This window comes from Pristis pectinata, chromosome 15, assembly GCF_009764475.1.
Source record: "Pristis pectinata isolate sPriPec2 chromosome 15, sPriPec2.1.pri, whole genome shotgun sequence".
Lineage (NCBI taxonomy): Eukaryota > Metazoa > Chordata > Chondrichthyes > Rhinopristiformes > Pristidae > Pristis > Pristis pectinata.
The window spans coordinates 30,314,660-30,342,565 of NC_067419.1; the positions used below are offsets into that span (position 1 = coordinate 30,314,660).

General features: G+C 39.9%; 1 protein-coding gene across 5 annotated transcripts in view; it reads right to left on the reverse strand.

The window, feature by feature from the left end:
• LOC127578329 (ras-related protein Rap-1b) overlaps window positions 1-27,906 on the reverse strand; it is a 43,197-nt gene continuing 15,291 nt past the window's right edge. For 3 of the 5 annotated variants that reach the window (XM_052030232.1, XM_052030231.1, XM_052030235.1), the window contains 7 exons: window positions 18,396-18,484; window positions 15,313-15,381; window positions 14,303-14,359; window positions 11,294-11,434; window positions 5,645-5,788; window positions 2,607-2,720; window positions 1-1,278 (listed from right to left, as the gene is read on the reverse strand). In XM_052030232.1, the coding sequence (XP_051886192.1) occupies window positions 2,634-2,720; window positions 5,645-5,788; window positions 11,294-11,434; window positions 14,303-14,359; window positions 15,313-15,381; window positions 18,396-18,452 (555 nt within the window). In that variant the 5' untranslated portion in view covers window positions 18,453-18,484 and the 3' untranslated portion in view covers window positions 1-1,278; window positions 2,607-2,633. The remainder of the gene's footprint in view (window positions 1,279-2,606; window positions 2,721-5,644; window positions 5,789-11,293; window positions 11,435-14,302; window positions 14,360-15,312; window positions 15,382-18,395; window positions 18,485-27,906) is intronic. The other 2 variants (XM_052030234.1, XM_052030233.1) reach the window with 1 other exon arrangement.

Consider the following 27,906-nt stretch of genomic DNA (forward strand, 5'->3'; position numbering starts at 1 on the left):
TTACATTTACAAAAGTTAAACAGATACTTTATTGACTTGCGGCTAAAACATGACAAAACATTCAAGTGGCAGATAATCATAATGCAAGCCCTTGCACGGCAATCAAATTTATGGAACTGAAGAGGTTATACAAAAAAAATTGCACCACTCTATGGAAATTAAGGCTTTTTAAGTTTGCATTTGGCCACCTTAAAGCACATGTAGCATTAATTTTCAATTTCAAATACTGTGGCTCCATTCCCCAGATAAACTTCTATCCAAAAGTTAATGCATACAAAGCATCAAGGCATTGTTAAATAAAATTAGCAGAACTTAGGCCATGTAACCAATTACACTCAAATAATTATTTCTCACATTCACCATCAATACCCACAGTACTCTTCCACCAAGAAACATTTCAACAAAACAGTACACGCGTAACATAACCACTAACAGGCAATGTCTAATTTAATGTATATTTGGTACTGATAATTACAAATATGCATAAGCAAGCAGAATTACAGTGAGAACCTACAGCTGCAGGAGCACTTAGACCTCCAAGCAAACTTGCAAAATCTTAAAATATGTTAAAATATATACTTCCGGATGTAGACCCGCACTGTACAATCCATATAAACATTGTTCCTCATGTAAATAAAAAGGAAACTCACAAGGAAAGACATTTTCTGAAAATGTTAACAGCTATTTAAAGGCAATATTATAGACCAAAGACAAAATATAAAATGAGACAAAACATACATTTTCTATACAAAGTAATCATCATTTCCACAGGTTGTTTGAAAATAAAAAAAACAATTATTTTAATAGCTGTTGCAATTATCAGAGCGCAGTTGTACACTGGAACAATTATCTTGCATCTTCATTTTAAGGAAGCTACAAATATCAAAGAAGCAGAGTCAGCTGTGAGATATCATCTAAAGAGATCTTTGGACTTCCATCTAAATGATGCTAAAATAGTGGTGCTTCCAGTAAATTACAACTTTTATTTGCCAAAAAGGGACTTACCACTAATTATAAGTTTAATACAACATTGGTAAAAGGTATACTTCCTCCAATATGATCAGCAATAACACTGAAAGTAGGATGTGGTTTAACAGTTGCCTACTAATAGAATGTTTTGAAGTAAAAAATAGCTTTCTGTTCTTTGTGCAAAATGACTTGGGAGCTTTCATCCGTTTGTTGAAAGATACCACCACAGGAAAGTCCATTTTTCAATTGTCAATGGGTTCAGTAAAGTGGAATGCTGGCACTGTCAAAATGAGAAATAGTTCATCATATCTAGAAATTTAAAAACAAGTTAAACTTTAGTAAGTTGAGACAGCTTGAATTTTTTTTTAAACAAACACCTACCAAAATACTATGAAAAATACTAGAATACTAGAAATACAAAATACTAGAAATGAGTCATTGAAACACAAAAGCCAATTCCATTGTTGTCTAACCTGAAACCCATCAACCTTCTCAACATTTTATCAGAACCTATTTTCATTGTTTCTCCCTGACTATTTATTCCACATTTTACATCTTCAGTACAAAAAAAATCCAACGTGAATGTGTTCCTCAGGTTTATATCAATATAAACCCATTTAAAATTTGTCTCAAATACTTTTCAATATTATCAATACATATTTGTAGTGTTTCTAAAAACTTTCAAATAAATGAAAGTTCTACTAAAACAATTTAATAATTAACAAATTAACTTATCCTCTACTTTACTGCATTCCCTCTAGTATTATGACCAGTATTTATACTAACACCTGTTTTTTCAAAATCTTTATTTTTTTCATTTTGCATTGAATAGTTTTGACAGGCTGGTACAGACACTGCAAGTTGTTTTCAAAGACACTTAGTGTTCAAACTGCAGTACTAGACTTACAATTGTTCAGAGCATAAATGCTGATGTGGTATGGCACAAGTAATCAAAGGTGCCATGTTTGATCCTTTCTTTGTGCTTTATCTGATATTGAAAACTGGCTGTTCTCAACAGCCTTAAATTTAGGCAACAAAGGGACTTAAGAGAAATTAACCAGGGTCAGTGATGTTCTACCTTCTTCCACTATTAGTCCAGCAGCCTGACAGTTCACTATCAGATGTAAAGTATGACCACCATCCTCTAGAACAATCCCTTGATACAAGCCTCTTTTTTTTTAAAAAAAGGAGCAAGCAGAAGGGGCAGGATGGGAGTGAGTACATGTGATGGAACAAGGGAAATAAAATATTTAGAAGTAAACTGCATGCTTTATAACTCTATACTTTATAATTTTTCAAATATTTTAAACATAAATGTTACTTGGGACTCAACTTATGCAAACTTAAAAAGCTTTCCGTTTTATACCAAGGAAATCACCAGAACGTTAATGGAGTTTTATCTGTAGCCAGTGTCAGAAAATTCATCAGGTTTTGTAAATTTAATGGAGATCTTCAAAATACTGGCAAATTGAGTCATTTGTCACATAAAGGGATGCATTCATAATTTCCAAAAGAAATGCTTACTGATTAAAAAAAAGACATTTGCCTTAAAAAAAGAGCTACTATTGTGCATAGAATTTCTCCCCCATCCCCTTGCATAAAGCTATCAACTTAAGGTTGCATGTAATATTTTTTACCTGGCTTAAAGTTAGAATAGGACTGTATTAAAGCAGCTGGCATTTTGCTGGTTTTGGAGGCCTTCCATAAACCGGTGATTTCCTGTTGATTTGTCGGACCAGATCATAAAAAATCTGTAATAAAGATTATTTCAACAGTAAATGTAAGCTTTGAAACCAAAGATGTAGTTTTCACAAGGTCCCTGAAAAAATATTCTCAGGCTATTTAAAAACCCAAAACCCAAGATTTTCATAAACAAGGCTTTCCCTCATTATTGCAATTATTTCATCTCTCAATGATAATCTATTCAATTAAAATAGACCATTTTTGCAATCCAATTGGTCACATGAACAATGTGCATCTGAATGAATGGAACTGGTTGAACCACAACACCGAAATTCTTTCACCCAAACAATTGAATTCACGACATATTGCTCAATTTGTATACAAATAAATTTCTTCAGATACATTTAGAAAACTAAAATCTTTCATAATATCCTGATAAAAGGTATTCATTGGAAGGCATGTGATGTTTCAAATAAAGATACTTTAGCAGTAAATATAATGGAATTCACAAAGGTGCAATCAATCTAGACCTTGTATAAATCATCTTCTACACTGGTAACATTTTACATTCACATGTAATCTCTTGCTGTATGCAATAAATTACTCACATTTATGTGAACCAAGTTGAATAGAGATAGCAAGATAAATTGTCAAGGATATTAAAAACCATTGTCATTGTAAATAAGAAGCTTAAGAGTAAAAAGACCAACTGGTTTTCGACTAGAGAACTGTGTCCAATTCTAGACAACACTTTAGGAAAGATATTAAAGTCCTATAGATGTGGCAGAGTTAATTGCAGTACTGAAAAAGTGAAATACTGCTAAAGTTTGACATCAGATGTAAAAACAGAAAATGCTGGAACCATAGCAGGTCAGGCAGCATTTTGCAGACAGAAACAGAGTTGATGATGCCTCATTTGACCTCCACATGGCCGAAGAGATTAGAAAAGCTGGGTTTGACCTTAGTCTAGGAGAAAATGTTGAAAGGCTATTTAAAAAGGATAGTCAAAATTATGAGGGGTTTTGAGATGTAGGCAGAGAAACTTTCTACTGTTAGAAGTATTGATAACTAGAGGATACAGATTTAAAGTAAATTGTTTAATGAAAACAAAAATCGAGAAAGAAAGTTGGTATAAGTCGTTAGGATCTGGAAAAAACACTACCTGGTGGTAGAAACAAATATAGTATCAACCTCCAATGGGATATGTACATGAAAGAACTTTGCAGGGGTATAGGAAGAAGAACAACAACTGAATTAGGTAGTGCAATTTCAAACAAAACAGACAACAGTAGGGTGATGTTTGATTCTAAGCACATTAAACAAACTCAATTAATCACATTGATTGGAAAAAAAGTCCATCTAATTAAGTTGATACAAAACATAAGATATCTGAGATAACGACAGTAAGAAAAACAGAGAAACTGAACTCTTTTCAGAATACTCAGCATTTTAGAAGCTACTTCCAAAAAGATACAAAAGTTTATCATCTCCATTATTCTGTAAGGCCACTATTGCTGACAGCTCTTGAAGGTAATATAGAGAGCCACCTCCTTGAACCACTTTATTCCACCTGGGGAAGATAGTTCCAGAATTCCATTTTGTAAAGTTGGAGATTTTGAATCATTGTGAAGGAATGATAATATACTTCCAAATGAGGATGGTATGCAGCTTGCAAGGAAATTTCAGGTGGTGCCAATCCCACGTACTGGCCATCTTTAGGAAAGATCATGGGTCTGAGAGGAGGCATAGAAGACTGTGACAAGTTGTTTAACATTTTGTAGATTTCCATCAACTTTAACTGCATCAGATCCCCTTGTTGCCATACTCAGTCAAATGCTGACTTGATGTCAAGGGCAGTCACTCCACTGGAACCCTGAAATATAACTCTTCTGTCCAAGACTGTAATGAAAAATGGCTTAGAACAGTTCTGGCAGAACCTAAACCACTAGAGAAAAAAAGTGCCATTTGATGACAGTGGTAATGACACCTTCTATCACTTTTGCTGCTGATTGAGAACAGACTGATTATCTTCATGCACAGTACACGTCTATGCAATTTTCAACGCTATCAGGTAGATACCGGGGTTGTAGCTATAATGGAACAATTTGATCAGAAGCAGGTAGTTCCAGAGTAAAATTCCCCTACATTATAACTAATGCCATCTGCTTCCATATCCTCTGCTATAATACATACTCTGCCAGTTTTAGTTGTCACATAGAATGAATCAAATAACGACCAACTTCTGTGATGTTCAGATTTCATGAAGCAGTTGAGGGAAGCTCATCTGCTCAGTATTCCTGGCTAAAAAGATGTAGATGATGCATCATCCCAGTCTTTGCTACTCACTTGTTGGGCTCTACCATCATGAAGGATGGGACTGTTCTTGGAACCACCTTATGCTTTTACTGTTCTGAGACTGGATATGGCACGGCTTCAGAACTTTAGTCTGAGCCGGCGATCAGTATTTGGCACACTTAAAGTCAGGAAACATAGCCTGGTTCGATAGTAATTTGGTTGATCTATTAACATACCAAAATGCATTTGCAACATCAGGGCAGCAGTAGTATTTATGTACCTATACACACTGGCCATAAGGATATGAGGAGGGAATACCAATGCCTGCAAACCACACATCATTCTGCTGTACGATATCACTAGAAAGTGATCCATCAACGTAGTCTCGGTACAGATCAATAAATACAGTATCACATGCACATTTAAGCCCTACTCGTGCCAGGACAAGATTGATCTGTGATCAATAATGCATCTAGAAGTTAATTTCACCACATTTCACAAATGTTTGTAATTCTTCAACCAAAGGTAGCAAACTGAATGGTCTTGATGCAAGTATCAGATGTCCAATTTGTTTGAATTTTAATCAACAAAAGAAGTGGACATTTTCCCAACAAAATGAGCAGGTAAATCTATTTATTGCAATATGAAACTGAAGATTATTCTGAATGTTAATGTGCAGAAAAAAATTAAGGCTCACCTCATTAACGTTAATCTTTGACTTTGCAGAGGATTCTAGAAAGGCACAGTTACACCACTGTCTTGCTAGATTCTGTCCTTGCTCCTTTCCAACCACTCGCTCTTCCTCTAAATCACACTTATTACCAACCAAAATCATCGGTACCTACAAGTAAACAGTTCAATTATCAAAAGCTAAAAATTCAAATGCATTTCTCTTTATTTTATTAAAGCCTACTTATTAGCAATTTATAAATTAATTACATATATAGTAAGTGACAAGAAGAAAAGTGCTATTGCCACTGGGTATATTTAATGTAGTTATTAATATGCCACAGAGAACACGAGCAATATATGAATCCTTTTAACCCAGTATCTTAGAATTGATCCCAAACATTTACCTTCAATAACTAATATTTCATTAATTTCCTGCTTGAAATGTTCTGTTCAGAGAAAACATTTACAGACAATCTAAGTTTATAATCTAAAATTGCAGCAGTGGCACTTCAGTAGGTCAAATTACAATGTGAACCTGCTGAGAAAATGCCCAGTGGGCAGGAGTTGGAATCTGATAATTTTTGGATGCAGGTTTTTGGTACTTTACAAAAACAATTATAACAGGATTGCCATGTTGCCTCATCAATAACTCTTGGAACTGGAAAATGAAGTGGACTCTCCAGGGTAACCAGATAAGATTTTAAAAAAATACCAGTACAAAGCAAAATCAAGTCTAAACTGCAATTTTGCAGTAACAAAAAAATCAAACAATGCAACATGTAGTCCAAGACTGTCCCCTCTGTTCTATTCCTGGGTACATGGCCAACACAACCATATACTAGGCACCATACCTGCTTCAACTCTGACAATCTCATTGTGGATAGTGAGGAAGGTTGTGAAAGGATACAGCAGGATATAGCTCAGTTGTACATTTGAGTGGAGAAATGGTAGACAGAATTTAATCTGGACAAATGCAAGGTGTTGCATTTTGGCAAGTCGAATGCAAGATGAAAGTGTACTGTAAATAGCAGGACCCTTAGAAACACTGATGGACAGAGGGATCTAGGGATGCAAATGTATAGCTGTCTGAAACTGGCAACACAAGTGGATAGGGTGGTAAAGACAGCTTACAGCATACTTGCCCTCATCGATCGGGGCACTGAGTATAAGAGATGGGAAGTCATGCTGCAGCTGTATAAACTTTGGTTAGGGCACATTTGGAGTAGTGTGTGCAGTTCTGGTTGCCACACTATAGGATGGATTTTGAAGCTTTGGAGAGGGTGCAGAAGAGTTCACTAGGATATTGCCTGGATTGCAGAGAATTAGCTAAGGTTGGACAAACCTGGATTATTTTCTCTGAAGCGTCAGAGATGAGGGGCAACTGGATAGAAAATTGTGAGAGGCATGGATAGGATAACAGTCAGAATCTTTTTCTCCCCCATGTGAAAATATCAAACACTAGGAGGGTATAAGGTGAATTGGGGGAAGTTTAAAGGAGTTTTATTTAAAAACGTAGAATGATAGGTGCCTGTAATGTGTTGCCAGAGGTGTAGAAGCAGATACAATTGCAATGTTTAAGAGACATTCAGACAGACACAAGAACAGGCAGGAAACATAGGGATACAGACCATGTGCAGGCAGGTGGGATTAGTTTAATTTGGCATCATAGTCAGCACAGACATGGTGAGCTGAAGGGCTTGCTCTTGTGCTGTACGTTATGCTTCTAGCTTTCTGATCTGAAACTCAGGTTTCTGTCATTATGCAGTGAAATAATTGCATGGGAATGGCTAAATGTCAGATATAAACCAAGTCAACGGGTGGGGGAAGGGGTAAAAACAAGGAAAGAAAACTAGGAATAATTAGAATTTTTTTCTTCAACTCAAATCAGGCAATCAAACTCTGCTGATTGAACACATACAGAACCATCTGCCAATGCTCCCGAAATGTAACTGAATCTGGTCTGCCTATGTTTTTTTTTTAAAAATGTTGATCATGCTAGATGCATTAGAATTAAGAGATTAGATAAATAGTGCCTTGATTTTGAAGTCCAAGACTCATAACATTTTGAACTCATCTGCACCTGCTACTAGTCACATGAACACATAACAAAATACTTGATTTAAATTTTGCAAGTTAAATTCAGGCTACTAAATCTCTTGGATATCTGGACTGAAAGTTGCGAGCACAATTACCATTGGAACGATCTGTCCATTCCCATGTAGAAATAATACTAGTGCTTTAGCACTTGCCAACGCCTGTCTCTAAAGTATTAGGTAGCTTCTGTTGACAATCATATGAAAATTAAACTCTCCCACACTGATGTAGCAAAATAGAAATTTAAATGTTCTAACAAATAAAGCCACAACAACTTGTCTATTTTAGTGCTCACAGAATGGCACAAAAGACCCAAGAAATTAGCACAAAATTGATCCTTTTCCAGAAAAAGCACAACCTTCTCCCATGCAAGCTCCATGAAATCAGAGCAAAATTTAATGAGTAATGGACGTGCAAGGTAGGAAACAAAATGAGACATGATACTTAAGATTTTTTTTATTTTGAGCCTGAAATCTAATACACGAGGCAAAAACAAAAAGGTGAAAACATCAGTAGCATTTCAATGTTGCACTCTGCATTGTAGCCAGTAAAAAGCTTGATCAGGCTGCAAGTGGCCTGAATTTTGATATTCTAATTACAAATCTTCGACACCATCAGTTAACAGATCAGCTATTTACTGCTGCAAGCACTGATCTTGTAGTTGAAGATAAAAGGCTGATGGTCAATTCAGCCTCTCAGCGCCTCACTACTGGGCACCATGGAGTAAACTTTTATGACAATGCACAACACGACAGGCCCAGGTGGATGGGAACTGTTTGAATGATCCTGTAGCCCCTTAAGACCATGGACATTTTTTTTTAAAAAGAATGTAATTATTAGATCATAAGCTCAGTTTTAGTGTCTTGCCCCAAATCACCTTAGAGCTTGCTTTCCACAACAAAGTACCATTAAAGGACAAATGATCGATATGAATAGGCTTAAAACTGAAAATAAGCTCTAAAAAATTAAATACGAGCATTCACTTGTTCAATGTATCCACAAAGGAAGGCATTATCAACATGTCCTCCCCTCCAAAAAAAAATCAAGATTTAATGAAAGACTTGTATAGAAAGGGAGTCATATCCTAGACAGGTTGATGGTGCTTAAAGCACTCAAGTGGCCTGCTCAAATGGAAGTCATTGATAACAACTATGAATTAAGTTATAAATTAACCTATAGAATTGTTAAATTTTAATTAAACTTAATAAACTGAGGCAAACATGATTCACACTAAATTAATAAACAAATAGATAAGAGGACAGGAGATGCATTATTGCCAAAATATCTGAGAACTTGTGGATATTTTTGTCCAAAGCAACTACATCTGTGATAAATGACTGCAGTTTGAGACGTTCTAGCTGTGTTAAGGAGCTGGAGTCAGAGACACCAGGAAGAAAGTAAGTTACCCTTTGTTTCAGGAAGTCGTCAACCATTTCAATTGAATACTTTAGAACTAACGATTGCTCAGGAAAGTAGGGTGTGACTACAAATGAAACGAGTATATAGAGCCCCAGTCCCTGCGCATAAGGTTTGACTCTGAGCAAGGCACGGATGGGGATCCAGGAGGTAGTAGTTATTACAGGAGCCTCGGTTCCTGCACTTACTGTGGGGAGGAGGACTAGCAAACTGGCCAGAGTGCTGTGGAACCCAATGCTGTTCAAGTAGGGGAAGTAAAAAGGTGGTATTTGTTGGGGGCAATAAAGTTCGGGTGGGCGGGGAATAGACCACAACCTATTCTCCACAACCAGGGGATGAGACTTAAGGGCTACGTTACCTATCCAGTGACAGGGCAAGGGACATTTTCTCCGGGCTGTAGAAGAATTGAGTGGGAAGTGGAAGGTCCAGATGTTGTGGTACCAATGAGAAGGGAAGAACCAAGAGAAAGACTTTGCTTGAGCAGCTAGGGACTAAAATAAAAAGCAGAACCAGCAAGGTGATAATCTCTAGTTTATTAAATAAGCCATGAGCAAATTGGCATGGGATCAGGGAGATGAAATACATGGCTCAGAGATTGGTAGTAATTATTGCAGCACTGGCACCAATGCTGGGGAAAGAGCTGTCCTGCTGAGACAGACTACACCTGAACCATGCTGAGACCAGAGATCTAGTTAACTTAAGAACTTGGAAGGGAAATAGAACTTTAAACTAAATAAGGAGGGGATGGGGTGGTGAGGGCCAGTGGAGAGAAATCTAGAATGCTAAAGTGAAAAGCACCAATCCCTGCAGTACCTCAATAGTCATTTGCTGCCACCCAAGAAAGTCCCATTTATTCCCTGCTCTCCATTTCTTGTTCTATTGACCAACCTTTAGTCTATGCCATTATATTATCCCCAATACCATGACTTTTAATTTTACATACTAGCCTCTTATGTCAAAGGCCTTCTAAATATCCTAATATCCACCTTGTTGAACATGCTTTTCCTTTCATAAATCCATATTGACCAACACAAGAAGCTGCAGAGAGTACTGGACTCTGCCTAATACATCATGGGCACATCCCTCCCCATCATTGGTAGTATCACTGCCTCAAGAACACAACATCCATCAAAGATCACCACCATCCGGGCCATGCTATCTTCTCATAGCTACTATCGGGCAGGAGGTACAGAAGCCTGAAGTCCCACACCACCAGGTTCAACAACAGCTACTTCCCTTCAACCATTTGGTTCTTGAACCAACCGGCAAAAAACCCTAAGCACTACAGTTTAGCAACATTATCACCACATTGATCACTTTACACTAAAATGGATATAGATTTTTTTTGTTCGAAAAGTGTTTCCTTGTAAAAATTGTGTACAATTTATGTTTTTCGTGTGAATTATATAATGCTGTGTACTTATGATGTTGCTGTAAGTTTTTCATTGCACCTGTGCAAACATGTACTTGTGCATATGACACTAAACTCAACTTTGACTTAATCCTGTAGATATTTTCCATCTTTTATCACATCCTTCGCAATAGACACTAGCATTTTTCCTATTATTGATGTTAGGATATCTGGTCAGTAGTTCTCATTTTCTCTTTCCTCAGTTTTTTGGTTAAGTAGTAGGGGTTAAATTTGCCAACCGCCAATTTGCAGGAACTATTCTATAAGCTGTAGAATTTTTGAAGATGAAAATCAATGCATTCACTTTTTCCACTACTTTTGGCTACTCTTTTTTAGTACTCTGGGATACAGATTATCAGCCCTTGAGAATTTGCTGGCTATCAACGCCATTAATTTCTCCAGCTCTATTTCCTCTAATGTTAATTTCTTTTAATTCCTCCTTTTCATTAGACTCATGATTCCTTTGCTGTGATGGGAAGATATTTGTGTCCTCTGCTCTGAATTCATGTCCCCAATATTGTGGCACCGTGCATCAATTTTAGAGAACACTGCATAAAGTCAGCCGTTTCAAGAATAAATTCATCTCTTTATTTTTAAAAAAATTGGGCCAATAATCTTTTCTTTTTCCTTTGGTCATTTTATATTTTAAAACACAAGTATATTTGCCCCAAAACAAAAGCAAACATTTTCATTACAGGCTTAAAAAATTCTGAATTGGGTTTTCCCCAAAGCAAGCTGGTTGCACATACTTACGTCATCAGTATCTTTGACTCTAAGAATTTGCTCTCTAAGATCTTGCAAGTCATTGAAAGTTGATTGCGCTGTTATAGAGTATACTAATGCAAAACCTTGTCCATTTTTCATGTATAGATCTCTCATTGCAGTAAATTGCTCCTGTAAATAAAATATGGCTGTATCATTCTACAGCTTTCAGCTTCTTTAAACATTTAACAAATGCTGTTTAAAGTAACAAATATTACAGTACAATCCGATACCAGTTAAATAACTACATATGAAAGTGTGTTTTACGAGAGAGAAAAAACAAAAATCACACTTCTCAATAAGTTTTAGATTGAACCACTTTGGCTATCCCACTATTTAAAAAAAAAATCAGTAGCCCAAGTCAGACCAACGATCAAATTATGTTCAGATTAATTGGTTTTGGATCCAGCTTAATGATCAAAATTTTACTCAATTCGCACAAGAATAGTAATGCAAAATATTTATGTTTTAAGAACAGTATGTGGTTTCAGGATTTCAAACACACACCAGTTGTGGCCTTGTCAGTTTTATAATTTACATAATAAATTTTAAAAATAGGGAAAAACAGTAAAGTTCCCAAATGTCCCAGATGTATTGGACCTAGAGGGAATCAATGTCTATAGTATCATAAAAAGTGAAAATCTGCAATGCATTGAACTGAAACATTACAATTTTACATTCTGCATACCTCTTAAATAGAGGGGTATGAAGAAATGGTACAGAAGAGGAATTGAGTCCAGCATTCATCAGCCATGATCACATTAAATGGGAGGGCAGGCTTGAAGGCCTACTCCTATTTTCTTGTGTTCTTGTGCAAAACAGTTTTAGTGAGAACTGTGTTTTTAAAAACATGAGGGAACATATTTATGAAAAACAAAAGTTAACTGGTGAAACCAAGCAGGAGGTTTTAGGAAAGGAACAAGCCTGACGAAAAAAGGATGAAAGGTAGTACATTTCTAGAAGGTTGCAAGTATATGGGAAGGATTATGATTTTAGTGTTCATTAACTACACTATTTAAAAGGGCCCTGGTGCAGCTCTTTTGAAAATACAAACAGAACGAGTCTTGGGAGGGTTCACAGTGAACAATCATGGAGTTCATCCCTAATAAGTCTGCAAAAATTAAACTGTGTGCCCAACTGCCAAAAAAGAATTGCAAAATATATTTGGAAATTGGGATCAGAGGATTGTCCTATCAAGCAAGGCCAAACAGGTTGCTCTGGAATTTAGGAAAGGTCATCTTACTGAAATATACAAGACCCTAACGGCATGGCAGGGTAGGTGTTGAGAGATTGTCACTGGTGGGTGTCTCAAATGAGGGAAGCATTATTTCAAGATAAGGGGCCAGACATTCAAAACTGAGGCACGTAGAAACTTCTTTTTTTGCAGAGAGTAGTGAATCTCTAGAATTCTCTACCCTAGAGAGTCAGGACCAGATTATATGTACTTAAAATGGAGGTAGGTACGTTTTTGAAAGATCGGGGGATTGAAGGCTATGGCATCTGGCACAGAGGAAGAATTGAGGCCTGGGATAGAGCACATTGAACTGCAGGGCAGGCTTGAGGGGCCAGCTGGCCTACTTCTACTTTGTGTGACATTGGGCTTGGAAGTCTCCTGAAGAACAGTTTACAAGATCTGGTGCTAGCTATCACAAAATACAATTCGATTGTACAAACTCACTTTTCAAAAAAAAATTGTGACCACCTGCTCTGATATGTTAGAATGTTTCTATTAGAATCCAAACCTGGGGCCTAGAAATAAATTCAATAGCATGAAGAGATGAAACTATTAAAGAACGTTCTGTTTCATAAGAAATAGAAAGAGCAGGGCACATGGCCCCCTCAAGCCTGTTCTGCTGTTCAGTAAGATCATGGCAGATCCTATACTTCCTGTCTGATTGTAAATAACCTTCGATCCTGTTGGCATCCAAAAATCTGTTAACCCCAGTTTTGAACATAGTCAGAAAAGAGCAGCTACACAGCCACAACAGAGACGATTCCAAAGATTTACAGCCCTCCCATAAGTAATTTTTTCCCCCCATTCAGTCCTAAAATACCTTATCTCATTCAGTCCTAAAATACCTTATCTCAATGGTGAAGTTAGAACTATCTTGGCACGTCCTCTGTCAATCCCTACAAGAATCTTGTACAATTCCTTTCTTCTGATCTCCAGCAAGCATAAGCCAGTCTCATCCAATCTCCTTTCTTAGGACAGCCCGCTCACCCTGGAATCAATCTGGCGAATTAACGCCGCACTGACTCCAAGTACATACCTCTTTAGGTAAGGAGACCAAAGCTGCACACACATTATGCTTAACCTCACCAAAGACCTACAAATTTTTAGCAAGATTTGCTTATTTTTGCAGACAAGTCTTTTGCAATAAAGTCAATTCATGTACCTTCCTAACACTGGCTACACTTGCATGTTTACTTTTTGCATCCCAATAACTACATATCTGGATCCCTCTATACACCAACATTCCCCTTTAAAAGCTCTTTTCTCTCTTTTCCTCATCTCAAAGGGCATAATCTCCCATCTTCTCAAATTATATCCCACCTACCACCATCTTGTCCACTTTTTATCCTGTCGATATTCCTTTGCAGATAGTCTACATCCTCCTCACAGCTCACTTTCAAAAACTGGTTACAAGGTAGAACTTCGTACCACAAGATGTGGTTAAGGAAAATATTTCCAAAAGAAAACCAAATTAGTCCACAAGAGGGAATAAAAAAAGATAAGCTGCAAGGCTGAAACAATTCTCCAACTATGCACCGGCTTCAAAAAGCACCAGGACATATGGAGTTCCCAAATGGGTAGTCAGCCTGAGCAAATCAAAACTAGAAAAAAATATATGAAACCACAACATGGCACTTCTATCTTAAAAAGGCCAAGAAAAGGCAAATGCAGTCAGAAACAAACATGAAATATAAACACAAGCAGAGACTAATTGAGCTGAAAGGGCTGTTTCTTTGATGAATATTCTATGTAACTATTTTTTTTACCGTTCCAGCTGTATCCAAGATTTCAAGCATACATTGTTGTCCATCGACTTCAACTTGCTGTCAGAAAGAAAAAAAATACTGGAATTAACAGGAATGGACCCAATAGTTTTAGAACATAGAACGGTACAGCACAGGACAGGCCCTTCGGCCCACAATGTTGTGCCGACATAGCTAATCCCTCCTACCTACAGAATGCCCCATCCCTCCATTTTCCTCTCATTCATGTGCCCATCCAAGCCCCTCTTAAAAACCCCCAATGAGTCTGCCTCCACCACCCTATCAGGCAACGCATTCCAGGCATCTACCACTCTCTCAGTAAAAGACATACCTCTCACGTTTGTTCTGAACCTACCCCCTCTCACCTTAAATGCATGCCCTCTGGTATTGGAACGCTCAATAATGGGAAAAAGATATTGCTTGTCCACCCTATGCCCCTCATAATTTTATACACTTCCAACATATCACCCCTTAGCCTCCGCCGCTCCAGACAAAAAAGCCCAAGTTTGTCCAGCCTCTCCTGAAAGCACATGCCCACTAATCCAGGCAGCATCCTAGTAAACCTCCTCTGCACCCTCTCTAAGCCTCAACATTCTCCCTATAGTGAGGTGACCAGAATTGCACGCAATACTCTGAATTATCAACTTCAAGGTTAGAGTTACTTTTACAGTAATGACAAAATTACAGTACCAAATTTGTGGTATTGTAGAAAATACTGAATATTGCAATCTTTATGAAAGTGAAACACATGACAAAGAATTACAAGAAACAGATTTGCATTACTAGCAACACAAGACATTTCTAGCTGAAATCCAATGTTCATATCCGTGAACAAAAACACCCATCATTACTAAACAAGCTTGTAAGAACATAAGAAATAGAAGCAGTAGGGAACACAGAAGTCTGCTAAGTATATAACCTTCAAGATGAGACCTACAGTATTAGTTCCTGAAGGGTTTTGCCATTATCCTAGCTTTGATACTTTCAAAAGATTGACTTCATTGTAAACTCACCTTTCTGTAAGAATCCTCTATTGTTGGATCATATTTTTCAACAAATATTCCTTGAACAAATTGTACAGTCTGCAAAACAGTATGACTTGGCATTATCAAAAACATCAGTATCCAAGTTGAGCTTCAATTACAGTGTCCAACAATGATTTCATTGAAAACCAGCATTTGAGATGTTAGAAATTTTCACATATACTCTGGACACAGGTGACACCCATGTTACAGCCTCTATTGAGTTCACAAATCGCTACCCAAAAATTTGAGATACAGAACAAAATTTGCTCTCACAGAATTTGTGAAGAAAATCAATACAGATTTTTTTTTCCACCTCTGGTTTCTCGGCACATGCGCAATGACGTGGCTTCACATTATGGAAAAAGAAAATCACAACACAGACCATTTTCCAGACACAACTCTCCCATAACACCGGCAGGGGAAGTGATGGGGTTCTGCCAGTTTATATATCACACCAGAGAAAAAGTTCAGCAAAGTGAATCCAGCAAAGTGAAATGGGTCGATGGGCAGAACTTAAAAATAAGAGGTGATCACTTTGCTGGGATTATATCATAGGTTCTCTCCAACAGTGGGAGTTAGAGGAGGAAAAATGTAGGAAAAACAAAAATCACAGATAGTGTTGGAATAATAGTAACTTCTCTAATGTCAGCAGCCCCTACATTCTAAAAGGAATGTGCTAGACCTAGGGCTCTATCACTTTTGAAAGCCTCCCATTTATGTCGGGGGAGGGATGTAGTGGACGAGAGGGGCAGTAATGTGAAGCCACGCATCTATGCACGTCAAGAAATGCTAGTTGAACAAAAAAAATTGTATTTATTCACTTTCCCCCCCTCCCCTGCATAAATGGGAGGCTTTCAAAAGGTGAGATAGGAAGAGCACAGGTCTAGCACATTCCTGTTACAATGAATGGCAAGGCTGGCAAGTCAGCGAATCTTGATTGACAAGAGGTATTAAGGGTCTGGTCAGGAAAAAGGAGACATACGTCAGGTATAGGCAACTGGGATCAAGCAAGTCCCTTGAGGAGTCCAAGGGATATAGGAGTGCACTTAAGGAAATCAGGAGGGCAAAAAGGGGCCATGAGACATCCCCAGCAGACAAGATAAAGTAGAAACTTTTTGCGTTCTCCAACTATATTAAAAGCAAAAGAGCAACTAGGTAGAGAGTAGGTCTCCTTCAGGATCAGTGTGGTCAGCTATGTGTGGAACCACAGGAAGTGGGAGAGGTCTTAAATACTTCTCATCTATATTTACTATGGAGAAGGATATGGAAGTTAGTGAGTTCAGGGGAGGGAACTGTGATATTCTGGAGCATATCAACATTACTAAAGAGATGTTAAAAGGTCTTGAAATGCACAAGGGTGGATAAATCTCCAGTGTATCCTAGGATGTGACAGGAAGCAAGAGAGGTGATTTCTGGGGTCTTGGCAGAGATTTTCATATCTTGGTTAGCCACTGGTGAGGTACTGGAAGACTGGAGGATAGCTAATGTTGTGCCTTTAAGGGCAACAGGGATAAGGCACGGAACTACAGGCCTGCTAGCCTTACATCCATGGTGGGAAATTTATTGGAAGGGATTCTGAGGGACAGGATTTACTTGCATTTGGAAAGGCAAGGATTGATTAGGGAAAGTCAGCATGGCTTCGTGCACGGGAAATAGTGTCTCATGAATTGTTTGAGGAGATAACCAAGAAGATTGATGACAACAGAGCAATAAACGTTGTCTACATGTACTTTAGCAAGGCTTTTGACAAGGTACCACATGGTAGGCTGGTCCAGAAGGTTCAAACACATGGGATCCAGGGTGCCTTAGCAAACTGGATACAAAATTAGCTTGGTGGTTGAAGGATTGTTCTTCAGACTGGAGGTCTGTGACCAGTGGCATGCTGCAGGGATTGGTGCTGGGTCCTCTGTTGATTGTCATGCATATTAATGACTTGGAAGAGAATGTAGATGGCATGATTACTAAATTTGCAGATAAACTTGGTGGTGTTGCGGATAGTGAAGAAGGTCGTCTAATGATACAGATCAACTGGGAAAGTGGGCAAGGGAATGGCAGATGGAATTAACTTGGAGAAGTGTGAAGTGATGCATTTTAGGAAGTTAAACCAGGGCAGGACATGCACAATGAATGGCAGGGCCTTGGGGAGTGCTGTTGAACAGAGACACCTTGGGGTACAAATGCAGAGTTTCCTGAAAATGGGAATACAGGCAGACAGCGTGGTGAGGAAGGTGTATGGCATGCTTGCCTTCATCAGCCGAGACACCAAGTACAAGAGTTGTGCCACCACATTACAGTTGTATCAAGCATTGGTTAGGCTGCACTTGGTGTACTGTGGGCAATTCTGGTCACTACACTATAGGAAGGATGTAATAAAGCTAGAGGGTACAGAAAAGATTCACAAGGATGTTGCCTGGATTGGAGGTCTTGAATTATCAGGAGATATTGGATAGGCTAGGTCTGTTCTCCCTGGAGTGAAGGAGGCCGAAGGTGACATGATAGGGTAGATATCCAGTGGTAGGGATGCCTAAAATTAGAGGGCATAGATTGAAGGTGAGAGGGAGGAAGCTGAAGGGGATCAGAAGGGTAAATTGTTCACATAGTGTATTTGGTATTTGGAATGAGCTGCCACAGGAGGCAGGGACAGTAACAACATTTAAGAGGCATCTTGACAGGTACTTGAATGAGCAGGGCACAGAGGGATATGGAATTAATGCAGGCACATGGGATTAGTACAGATAAGCATGATGATTGACATACACACAGTGGGCCAAAGTGCTGGTTTCAGTGCTGTATAACTATGTCTACAAGACTATATACTGTGGCTCCTAAAACTCAGAATTGTTTCTTGATCAACCTCAAGGAACTGGGAGAAAAAAAAACTGGGCTCAAAACACATGTATGTATACACATACCCAGTTCAGATTCAAAACAGAAGGAAACAGTGGGAGGGTGTCCCATAGTTAACCAGATTAACATTAAGTACTTGCACTTGCAGGTAGATATAAAAGCTGCCATACAAGTGTGGTTAACTGTAGGAAATTGAAGTCATGAACAAATACCATAGGACTCACCAAAGCCGATTTTCCAACACCTCCTGAACCAAGGACCACCAGCTTATACTCACGCATTGTGTAGCGTATTCAGCGAACAGTGCTTCTTGCTGCAACAAAAGTCACAAAATTGTTATTCTAGTGGAATTAAATGTGATTTCACAACAAAATTACTAAAATTCCTTAGAACTCAGAATCCAAAAACAGGCCATTTGTCCATCAAGCCCATCCCAGAATTATGCCACACAAGAGTCCATACACACTTCAATCTAACTAAATCAGCATAATCTCTTTTTTAGCCTTTTATATATATACAGATTCCTTTTAAGTGCATCCATAATATCATCCTCAACTCTTATCTGAGATAGCAAATGCCACGGTCCAATTAATCTCTGTGTAAATGCCCTTCTGAATTCTCTACTGGTTTTATTAATCATTCATATTTGGTTTCTGTCATAATTGGACTTTTCTACCCTATCAATCCCTTCCTTAATCTTGAAAGCATCTATCACGTTACTCTCGTCAAACTTTCTGCATAAAGAGAACGCTAGTTTTCTGATGGGCATGGCTTACAGATTTAGTTTCAAAAATATGGAGACCTGAACTATCCATAGTATTCAAGTCAGTTTCTTGCAATTTAACAATTTCTCTTTCAGGTTTTATACTTTTGGAAATGGAACCCACTATTTTAGTTTATTTCCTTATTATCCTCATTACTCTCAGCAATTTGTGTTTATATAGCTAACGTTCCCATTCTCCGCTGATCCATTTAGAAACATTTTCAAGTAGTAAGTGGCTTTCAGATTTTTCTACCAGCACACCAATCACCCTCACACCAATCTAGATAGAGGTTCATTTGACAATTAGTTGTACCCTTAAATTTATGTCTTCACAGGTTTTGAGCCTTTGCTTACAATAGAGATCAAATCATTTATTTAAGTAGTGAATTACATGATGTCCTATCATTTGCCATCCTTAGTAATTTCCCTTGATGCCTACTCTTTGCTTTGTTTTGTCGACAACTTGCTTTCTATTCTGTTACTGGCCCCTCTTACTACCTTATCAAAAGGCCTTGGATGCACAATATTTAGATTTACCTATTACTAGTGCATTAGACATCTAATAACCTTCATGTTAACTGGGAAAATTATGAGAAATTTAAGTGATTAAATCATAGGATCAGAATAATAGAATTGAACAGCACAGAAATGGGCCTTTTCAGCCCACCTCATCCACGAGGACCGAGATGCCCATCTATGCAAATACCATTGTCTGCATTAGGCCCATATCCCGCAATGCCTTTCCTAAGTACCTGGCCAAATACCTTTTAAATGTTTTAATTATATCGACCTCTACCACCACCTCCAGCAGCTCATTCCAGGAAATGTCATCCTGTGTGTGAAGAACTTCCCCTCAGATCTCCAATAAATTTCTCCCCTCTCACTTTAAACCTGTGCCCTCTAGTTCTATGCTTCCTTGCCCTGAGAAAAAGACTGATCATCTATGCTGTCAAATTTAAAAAAAACCTTTATAAAAGGTCACCCCCACAGCCTCCTATGTTCCAATGGGAATAACCCCAACCTATCCAATGTCTCCTTCTAACTACAGCCCCCATTCTAGTGAATCTCTTCTACACTCTATTGCTACCACATTCTTCCTGTATTGTGGTGACCAGAACTGTACAATACCAAAAGTGTGATTTAACCAATGTTTTTTTACAGCTGGTATAAGACATGCTAACTCTTACACTCGCTGCCTGGGCCTATGAAGGCAAGCATACCAAATGCCTTCTTCACTACCTTATCCACCTATGTTGCCATTTTCAGGGGGAAATGGACTCGCACCCAAGGTGCCTCTGTACTTCAAAGCTCCTTCGGTCGCTATCAGTTACTCTATATATCCTACCAGTATTTGACTTCCCAAAGTGATAGTATGAATTAAATTTTATCTACTACCTCTCCACCAACTTTCCAGCTGATCCACATCCCACTTTATCCTTAACCATAGAACAATACAGCACAATACAGGCCCATTGGCCCACCATGTTGTGCCACCCTTCAAACCACACCTAAGACTACCTAACCCCTTCCTCCCACATATCCCTCTATCTTAAATTCCTCCATATGCTTATCTAACATTCTCTTGAACTTGACCAACGTATCAGCCTCCACCACCACCCCAAACAGCGCATTCCATGCACCAACCACTCTCTGGGTGAAAAACCTCCCTCTGACATCTCCCTTGAACTTCCCACCCATTACCTTAAAGCCATGTCCTCTTGTTTTGAGCATTGGTGCCCTGGGAAAGAGGCACTGGCTGTCCACTCCATCTATTCCTCTTAATATCTTGTATACCTCTATCATGTCTCCCCTCATCCTCCTCCTCTCCAATGAGTAAAGCCCTAGCTCCTTTAGTCTCTCCTCATAATCCATATTCTCTAATCCAGGCAGCATCCTGGTAAATCTCCTCTGCACCCTTTCCAATGCCTCCACATCCTTCCTATAATGAGGCAATCAGAACTGGACACAGTACTCTAACTGTGGCCTAACCAGAGTTTTGTAAAGCTGCATCATTACTTCACAGCTCTTAAACTCGATCCCACGACTTATGAAAGCTAACATCCCATAAGCTTCCTTAACTACCCTATCCACCTGTGAGGCGACTTTCAGTGATCTGTGGATATGAACCCCCAGATCCCTCTACTCCGCTACACTGTCCAGAATCCTGCCATTTACCTTGTACTCCATCTTGGAGTTTGTCCTTCCAAAGTGTACTACCTCACACTTCACTGGATTGAACTCCATCTGCCACTTCTCAGCCCAGCTCTGCATCCTATCAATATCCCTCTGTAAGCTTCGACAGCCCTCCACACTATTCACAACACCACCGGTCTTTGTGTCATCTGCAAACTTGCTAACCCACCCTTCCACCCCCTCATCCAAGTCATTAATAAATATCACGAAAAGTAGAGGTCCCAGAACCAATCCCTGTGGGACACCACTAGTCACAGCCCTCCAATCTGAATGCACTCCATCCACCACAACCCTCTGCTTTCTAAAGGCAAGCCAATTCTGAATCCACACTGCCAAGCATCCCTGGATCCCTTGCCCTCCGACCTTCTGAAGAAGCCTACCATGCAGAACCTTATCAAACACCTTACTAAAATCCATGTAGACCACATCCACTGCACTACCCTCATCAATCTTCCTGGTCACCTCCTCAAAGAACCCTATCAGGCTTGTGAGGCAAGACCTTCCCTTCACAAAGCCATGCTGGCTGTCCCTAATCAGTCCATGATTCTCTAAATGATCATAGATCCTATCTCTAAGAATCCTTTCCAACAGCTTGCCCACCACAGACGTAAGGCTCACTGGTCTGTAATTCCCTGGACTATCCCTACCACCTTTTTTGAATAAGGGGACAACATTTGCCACCCTCCAATCCTCCAGTACCATCCCCGTGGACAACGAGGACTCAAAGATCCCAACCAATGGTTCAGCAATCTCCTCCCTTGCCTCACGAAGCAGCCTGGGGAATATTCCGTCAGACCCCGGGGACTTATCGGTCCTAATGTTTTCTAACGACCCCAATACATCCTCTCTCTTGATATCTAAATACTCTAGAACATTACCCTTACCAACACTGTCCTCAGCATCAAGACCTCTCTCCTTGGTGAATACTGAAGTATTCATTGAGAACCTCACCCACTTCCACAGCTTCTAGGCACATCCTCCCACCTTTGTCTTTAATCGGACCTACTGTTACTCTAGCCATCCTTCTGCTCTTCATGTACGAGAAAAAAGCCTTGGGATTCTCCTTAACCCTACTCGCCAAAGCCTTTTCACGTCCCCTTCTCGCTCTCCTCAGCCCCTTCTTAAGTTCCTTCCTTGCTATTCTATATTCCTCACGAGCCCTGTCTGATCCTTGCTGCTTACACCTTATGTATGCTGCCTTCTTCTTCCTAACTAGTTGTTCCACCTCTCTCGTCACCCACTGTTCCTTCACCTTGCCATTCCTTCTCTGCTTCATCGGGACAAATTTATCCCTTACATGCTGCAAGAGATCCCTGAACATCGACCACATCTCCATAGTACATTTCCCTTCAAAAATGTCATCCCAATTTACACTCCCAAGTTCTTGCCATATAGCCTCATAATTTGCCTTTTCCCAATTAACTATCTTCCCATCCTCTTTGCTCCTATCCCTGTTCATGACAATTCTAAAGGTTATGGAGCAATGGTCACTTCCCCCAAATGCTCACCCACTGATAGATCTGTCACCTGTCCCGGTTCATTACCTAAAACTAGATCTAATATGGCATTCCATCTAGTTGGCCTGTCAACATACTGTGTCAGGAATCCGTCCTGGACACACTTAGCAAACTCCGCCCTGTCTAAACCTTTGGCACTAAGTAGGTGCCAATCAATATTTGGAAAGTTGAAGTCTCCCATCATAATAACCCTGTTATTTTCGCATCTTTCCAAGAACTGCCTCCCAATCTGCTCCTCAGTATCCCTACTGCTACCGGGGGGCCTATAGAATACTCCCAGGAGGGTAGCTGCTCCTTTCTTGTTCCTAACTTCCACCCATATTGCCTCTAGAGAGGATCCTTCTACATTATCTACCCTTTCTGCAGCTGTAACAGTGTCCCTGACCAGTATCACCACCCCTCCTCTTCTCCCCCCCTCCCTATCCCTTTTAAAACACTGAAAACCAGGAATATTCAATATCCATTCCTGCCCTGATATCAGCCATGTCTCTGTAATAGCCACAATATTGTAGTCCCATGTACTTATCCAAGCTCTCAGTTCATCTCCCTTATTCCTGATGCTTCTTGCATTTAAGTAAATGCACTTTAGCCCATCCACCTTACTACTTTTATAGCCTGTACTCTGCTTCTCCTTCCTCAAAGCCTCTCTACCTGTTAGATCTGACTTTTCCCCATCCCCTTCTTCCTCTGACCTACTCCTCCAGTTCCCTTCCCCCTCGCAATCAAGTTTAAACCCTCCTGAACCAGCCCAGCAAACCTGGCTGCAAGGATATTGGCCCTGCTCACGTTCGGGTGTAACCCGTCCTCTCTGTACAGGTCCCACCTTCCCCAGAAGAGATCCCAATGATCCAAAAATCTAAAACCCTCCCTCCTGCACCAACTTCTCAGCCACGCATTTATTTGCCATCTCCTCCTATTCTTACCTTCACTATTGCGTGGCACTGGCAGCAATCCCGAGATTGCTACCCTTGAGGTCCTTCAAGCCTTCTGCCTAGCTCACTAAACTCACTTTTCAGGACCGCATCCCTCTTCCTACCTATGTCGTTGGTACCAACATGAACCACGACTTCTGGCTGTTCTCCCTCCCACTCTAGAATCCTGTGGACCCGATCAGTGACATCCCGGACCCTGGCACCTGGGAGGCAACATACCATCCGGGATTCATGCTCACTGCCACAGAACCCCCTAGCTGTTTCCCTATCGAGTCCCCTATCACTACTACCTTCCTCTTCTCCTCCCTTCCCTTCTGAGCAGCAGGACCAGCCCCAGTGCCATAGACCTGGCACTGGTCCTTAACCAACTTTCTGCACTATGACTCCATCAATTTTCATCTTCTGCAAACTTAGTAATCAGACCACCCAACTTCTTATCCAAGTTATAAAGATCCCATCACTAATGTCACTTGTTACAGACTTCCAGTCAGAAAAACAGCCATCCACCACTACCCTCTGCCTCCTATCACCAATCCAATTTTGGATCCAGTTCGCAAACATGCCTCAGATCCCTCGCGCCCTACTAGTCTTTGGGACCAAATGTGAGACTTGTTAAAAGCTTTACTGAAGTCCATGTAAACCATGTCCACCGCACTACCTACATCAATTTTCTTTGTTACCTTGTAAAAATGCAATACCTGACACATACAGTATGGCAAAATGTTAATTCTTTTCAAACACTAGGTACTTGTACACAGATAAATGGCATGTCAATTTTTATTCACAAACTCATGTTTCATTAGTGGGCTTTGTAAAAACCGTACTCACGATAGCAATGCTGTGAATGATCAAAAGGTGATGCAAATGATAAAAATATTTAAACAAAATAAAAGAATGCAATTGTTAAATTAAACTGACACTTTGAATGAGCAGCAATTCAGAGATCATCAGCCAAAGCATAACCTAATCAGCCAATGTAGGGTACTATCTGCATCAGGAATTCTGCACGAGAAGCTTATAAATTACACACATGACAAAAATGGTGTTGCCAAATCTACAAAGAATCATACAGCATGGAAACAGGTTCTTCAGCCCACTGAGTCCACACCTACATCAATAATCCATTTATACTAATTCCATTTTATTCTCACATTCTCAATTCCCCCCAGATTCTACTACACATATACACAGGGGCAATTAACAGTAGCCAATTAACCGACAAATCTACACATCTTTCAAATGCGAGATCAGAAGGTGGCACCTGGGAGAGACCCACATGGCCATAGGGTGAACACACAAACTCTGCACAGAAAGCAGTGGAAGTCAGGATTAAACCTGGGTTGCTGGAGCTGCAAGGCAGCAGCTGAACTAGCTGCACCACTGAGTGGCTGCACAACAATTTTTAATTGGACAATACTAGCCTGAAAGAAAGTGTTCAATCAGGCACTGTCTGCAAACTCCAAGAATTTGAAGATACTCATTTTATGTACCTTATCAAAAAAAAAGCTTTTGGTAGATCTCAACAGTCAATGCTGAACAGCTATCTCAATCCATTAATTTAGTAAGCTCCTTGAAAAATTCAATGTTCGTCAAATATCATCTTCAAGAACCCAAGCCGCAAACTTCAAAGTTTTTCATCAAGATGGTCTTGCAGATCCCTAATAATATCAACCAACCTATATATCGATATTAACCCAATAGATTTAATTTCTCTGTTTTACCTTATTGTGCAATCTGAATTTTGATGCAGAGCCTTCCTCCAGGCTGATGCAAAGGCTTGCACATCATCTCTCATTTAATCCACAGTATCAAAGAATGGCTACAGCATGGAAGGAGACCAGATGTCAAGTCCACAGCAACTCTATGCCACATCCCAGCAAATTATCCAGTTCCATTTTGAATGCTACAATTGAATCAGCCTCCACATCAAACCCTAGCAGTGTATTCTAGATCCAAACCACTCACTATGTAAAAATATTTCTTCCTCACGGCAGGAAAACCAAAAGTGACAATCACCTTCATTCCATGTCCCTCAGTTCTTGATCCCTCGGCCAATGGGAAGTTTTGGTCTCTCTACTGACTATAGTCTTTATAATTTTAAATATCTTTATCAGACCTTGAAATCATTTCTGTCCCAAGGATGTCATATTAATGATTTAGATGAAAACGTAGGTGGTCTGATTAGTAAGCTTGCAGATAACATGGAAATTGGTGGAGTTGTGAATAGCAAGAAAGGCTGTCAAAGGATACAGCAGGATATAGATCAGTTGGAAGTTTGGGAGGAGAAATGGCAGATAGAATTTAATACAGATAAGTGTGAAGCCAATTGCAAAAAGTATACAACAAATGGCAGAGGGATCTTTGAACGCAAGTCCATAGCTCCCTGAAGGTGGCAACACACGTGGATAGGGTGGTAAAGAAGGCATACAGCATTTCATTAGTAAGGGCTTTAAATTGGGAAGTCATGCTGCAGTTGTATAAAAATTTGGTTAGGCAACATTTGGAGTATCTGGTCTCTGCACTACAGGAAGGAGGTGATGGTTTTGGAGAGGATACAGAACCGAGTTTCAACAGGATGAAGCCTTGACTGGACTGTATTAAATACAAGGGGAGGATGATCAAATTTAGAATGTTTTCTCTGGAGCATCTGAGGGGGTGACCTGATAGAAATACTTAAGATTATGACAGGCATAGACGAGGTAGAAAGTCAGAGTCTTTTTCTGAGGATGGAAATGTTAAGTATGAGAGGGAAAAGGTTTAAGATGATAGAGGGCAAGTTTAAAGGAGCTTTGCAAGTTTTTTTTTGCACAGAGAATGGTAGATGCCTAGAACACACTGTTAGAGGAGGTGGTGGAAGCAGATACGATGAACAGGCATGGAATAGAGAGATATGGATCATTTGTAGTCAGATGGGATTAATTTAATTTTGCATTGTGGCAGTGCAGACATGGTAGGCCAAAGGGCCTGTTCCTGTATACTTTTCTATGTTTCTTCACAGCTTCTCAAGTCTTTCCATATAACACAAGTTCCTTTTCGCTGGAGTCATTTTGGTAAGCATCTTCTGCATTCTCTAAAGCTTTCGCATTTTTCCTAAAGAGCATCACCCAGAATTGGACTAACAGAGCAATTGCAGATAAACGCCACCTTGACGAGCACATTCATTTGATCTGAAATATGCTAAAGCAAAGGCAAAAGCAGATAATATTAGAGATGAAGGTAGATAGATGTTTTTTGTGGCTGTGGTTCAAATCAGGTTCAACAGAGCACTAAGATGTGCAAGTCCTGATTTAGGTTAAGACAATGGCATAAAGGAGATGGAATCACAAGCAACAAGACCATCCCTGACAGGAGTGAAGATGGTGGTTTCAGTCTTCATAATATTTAACTGGAGATTTTCCATAACCAGATAACTTTGCAAAACAAAGCAATAGAGGGGTCAAGCAGCATAATAAGAAGTTGGAGTTACTAGAGAAATAAGGGACTGCAGATGCCGGAATCTAGATGAAAAAACAAGATGCTGGAGGAGCTCAGCAGTCCAGGCAACATCCATGGAGAAAAGCAGACAATCAACAATTTGGGTCAGGACCCTTCTTCAGGAGTGAAGATAGGAAAAGAGGAAGCCCAATATATAGGGGGAAAAAAAAAGAACAGTGATAGGTGGACAAAAAAAAAGATGCTGGGTGGGCACAAGATGGTGATAGGTAGATGCGAGTAAGAGATAGTGATAAGCAGGTGCAGGGGAGGAGGGGAGAGCAGATCCACCAGGGGATGGGTCAGAGGTCTGGAGGCAGGCAGGTGTTGTTCCTCCACTTTGCATTTGGACTTCTCCGAGCACTGGAGGAGGTCAAAGACTGACATATCAGTGATGGAGTGGGAGGGGCATTTGAAGTGACTGGCAATGGGGAGATGCAGATTACGGTTACAGACGGAGGGTAGGTGTTTTACGAAATGGTCACCTAGTCTGTGTTTGGTCTCGCCAATGCAGAGGAGGCCACATTTGGAGCACCGAATGCAGTAGATAATATTAGGAGAGGTGCAGGTAAATCTCAACCTCACCTGAAAAGGACTGTTAGGGTCCCTGGATGAAGGTGATGTAGGGGCAGGTGTTACACCTATGGCAGGGGCAGTGGAAAGTCCCTGGGGTGGAAGTGGGATGAGTGGGGAGTCGTGAACTAGGGAGTCACGGAGAGAGTGGTCTCTAAAAAAGGTTGAAAGGGGTGGGGAGGGGAAGATGTGCTTGGTGGTGGGGTCCTGTTGGAGATGGCGGAAGTGGCAGAGAATGATGAGTTGGATACTTAAGCTGGTGGGATGAAATGTGAGGACGAGGGGG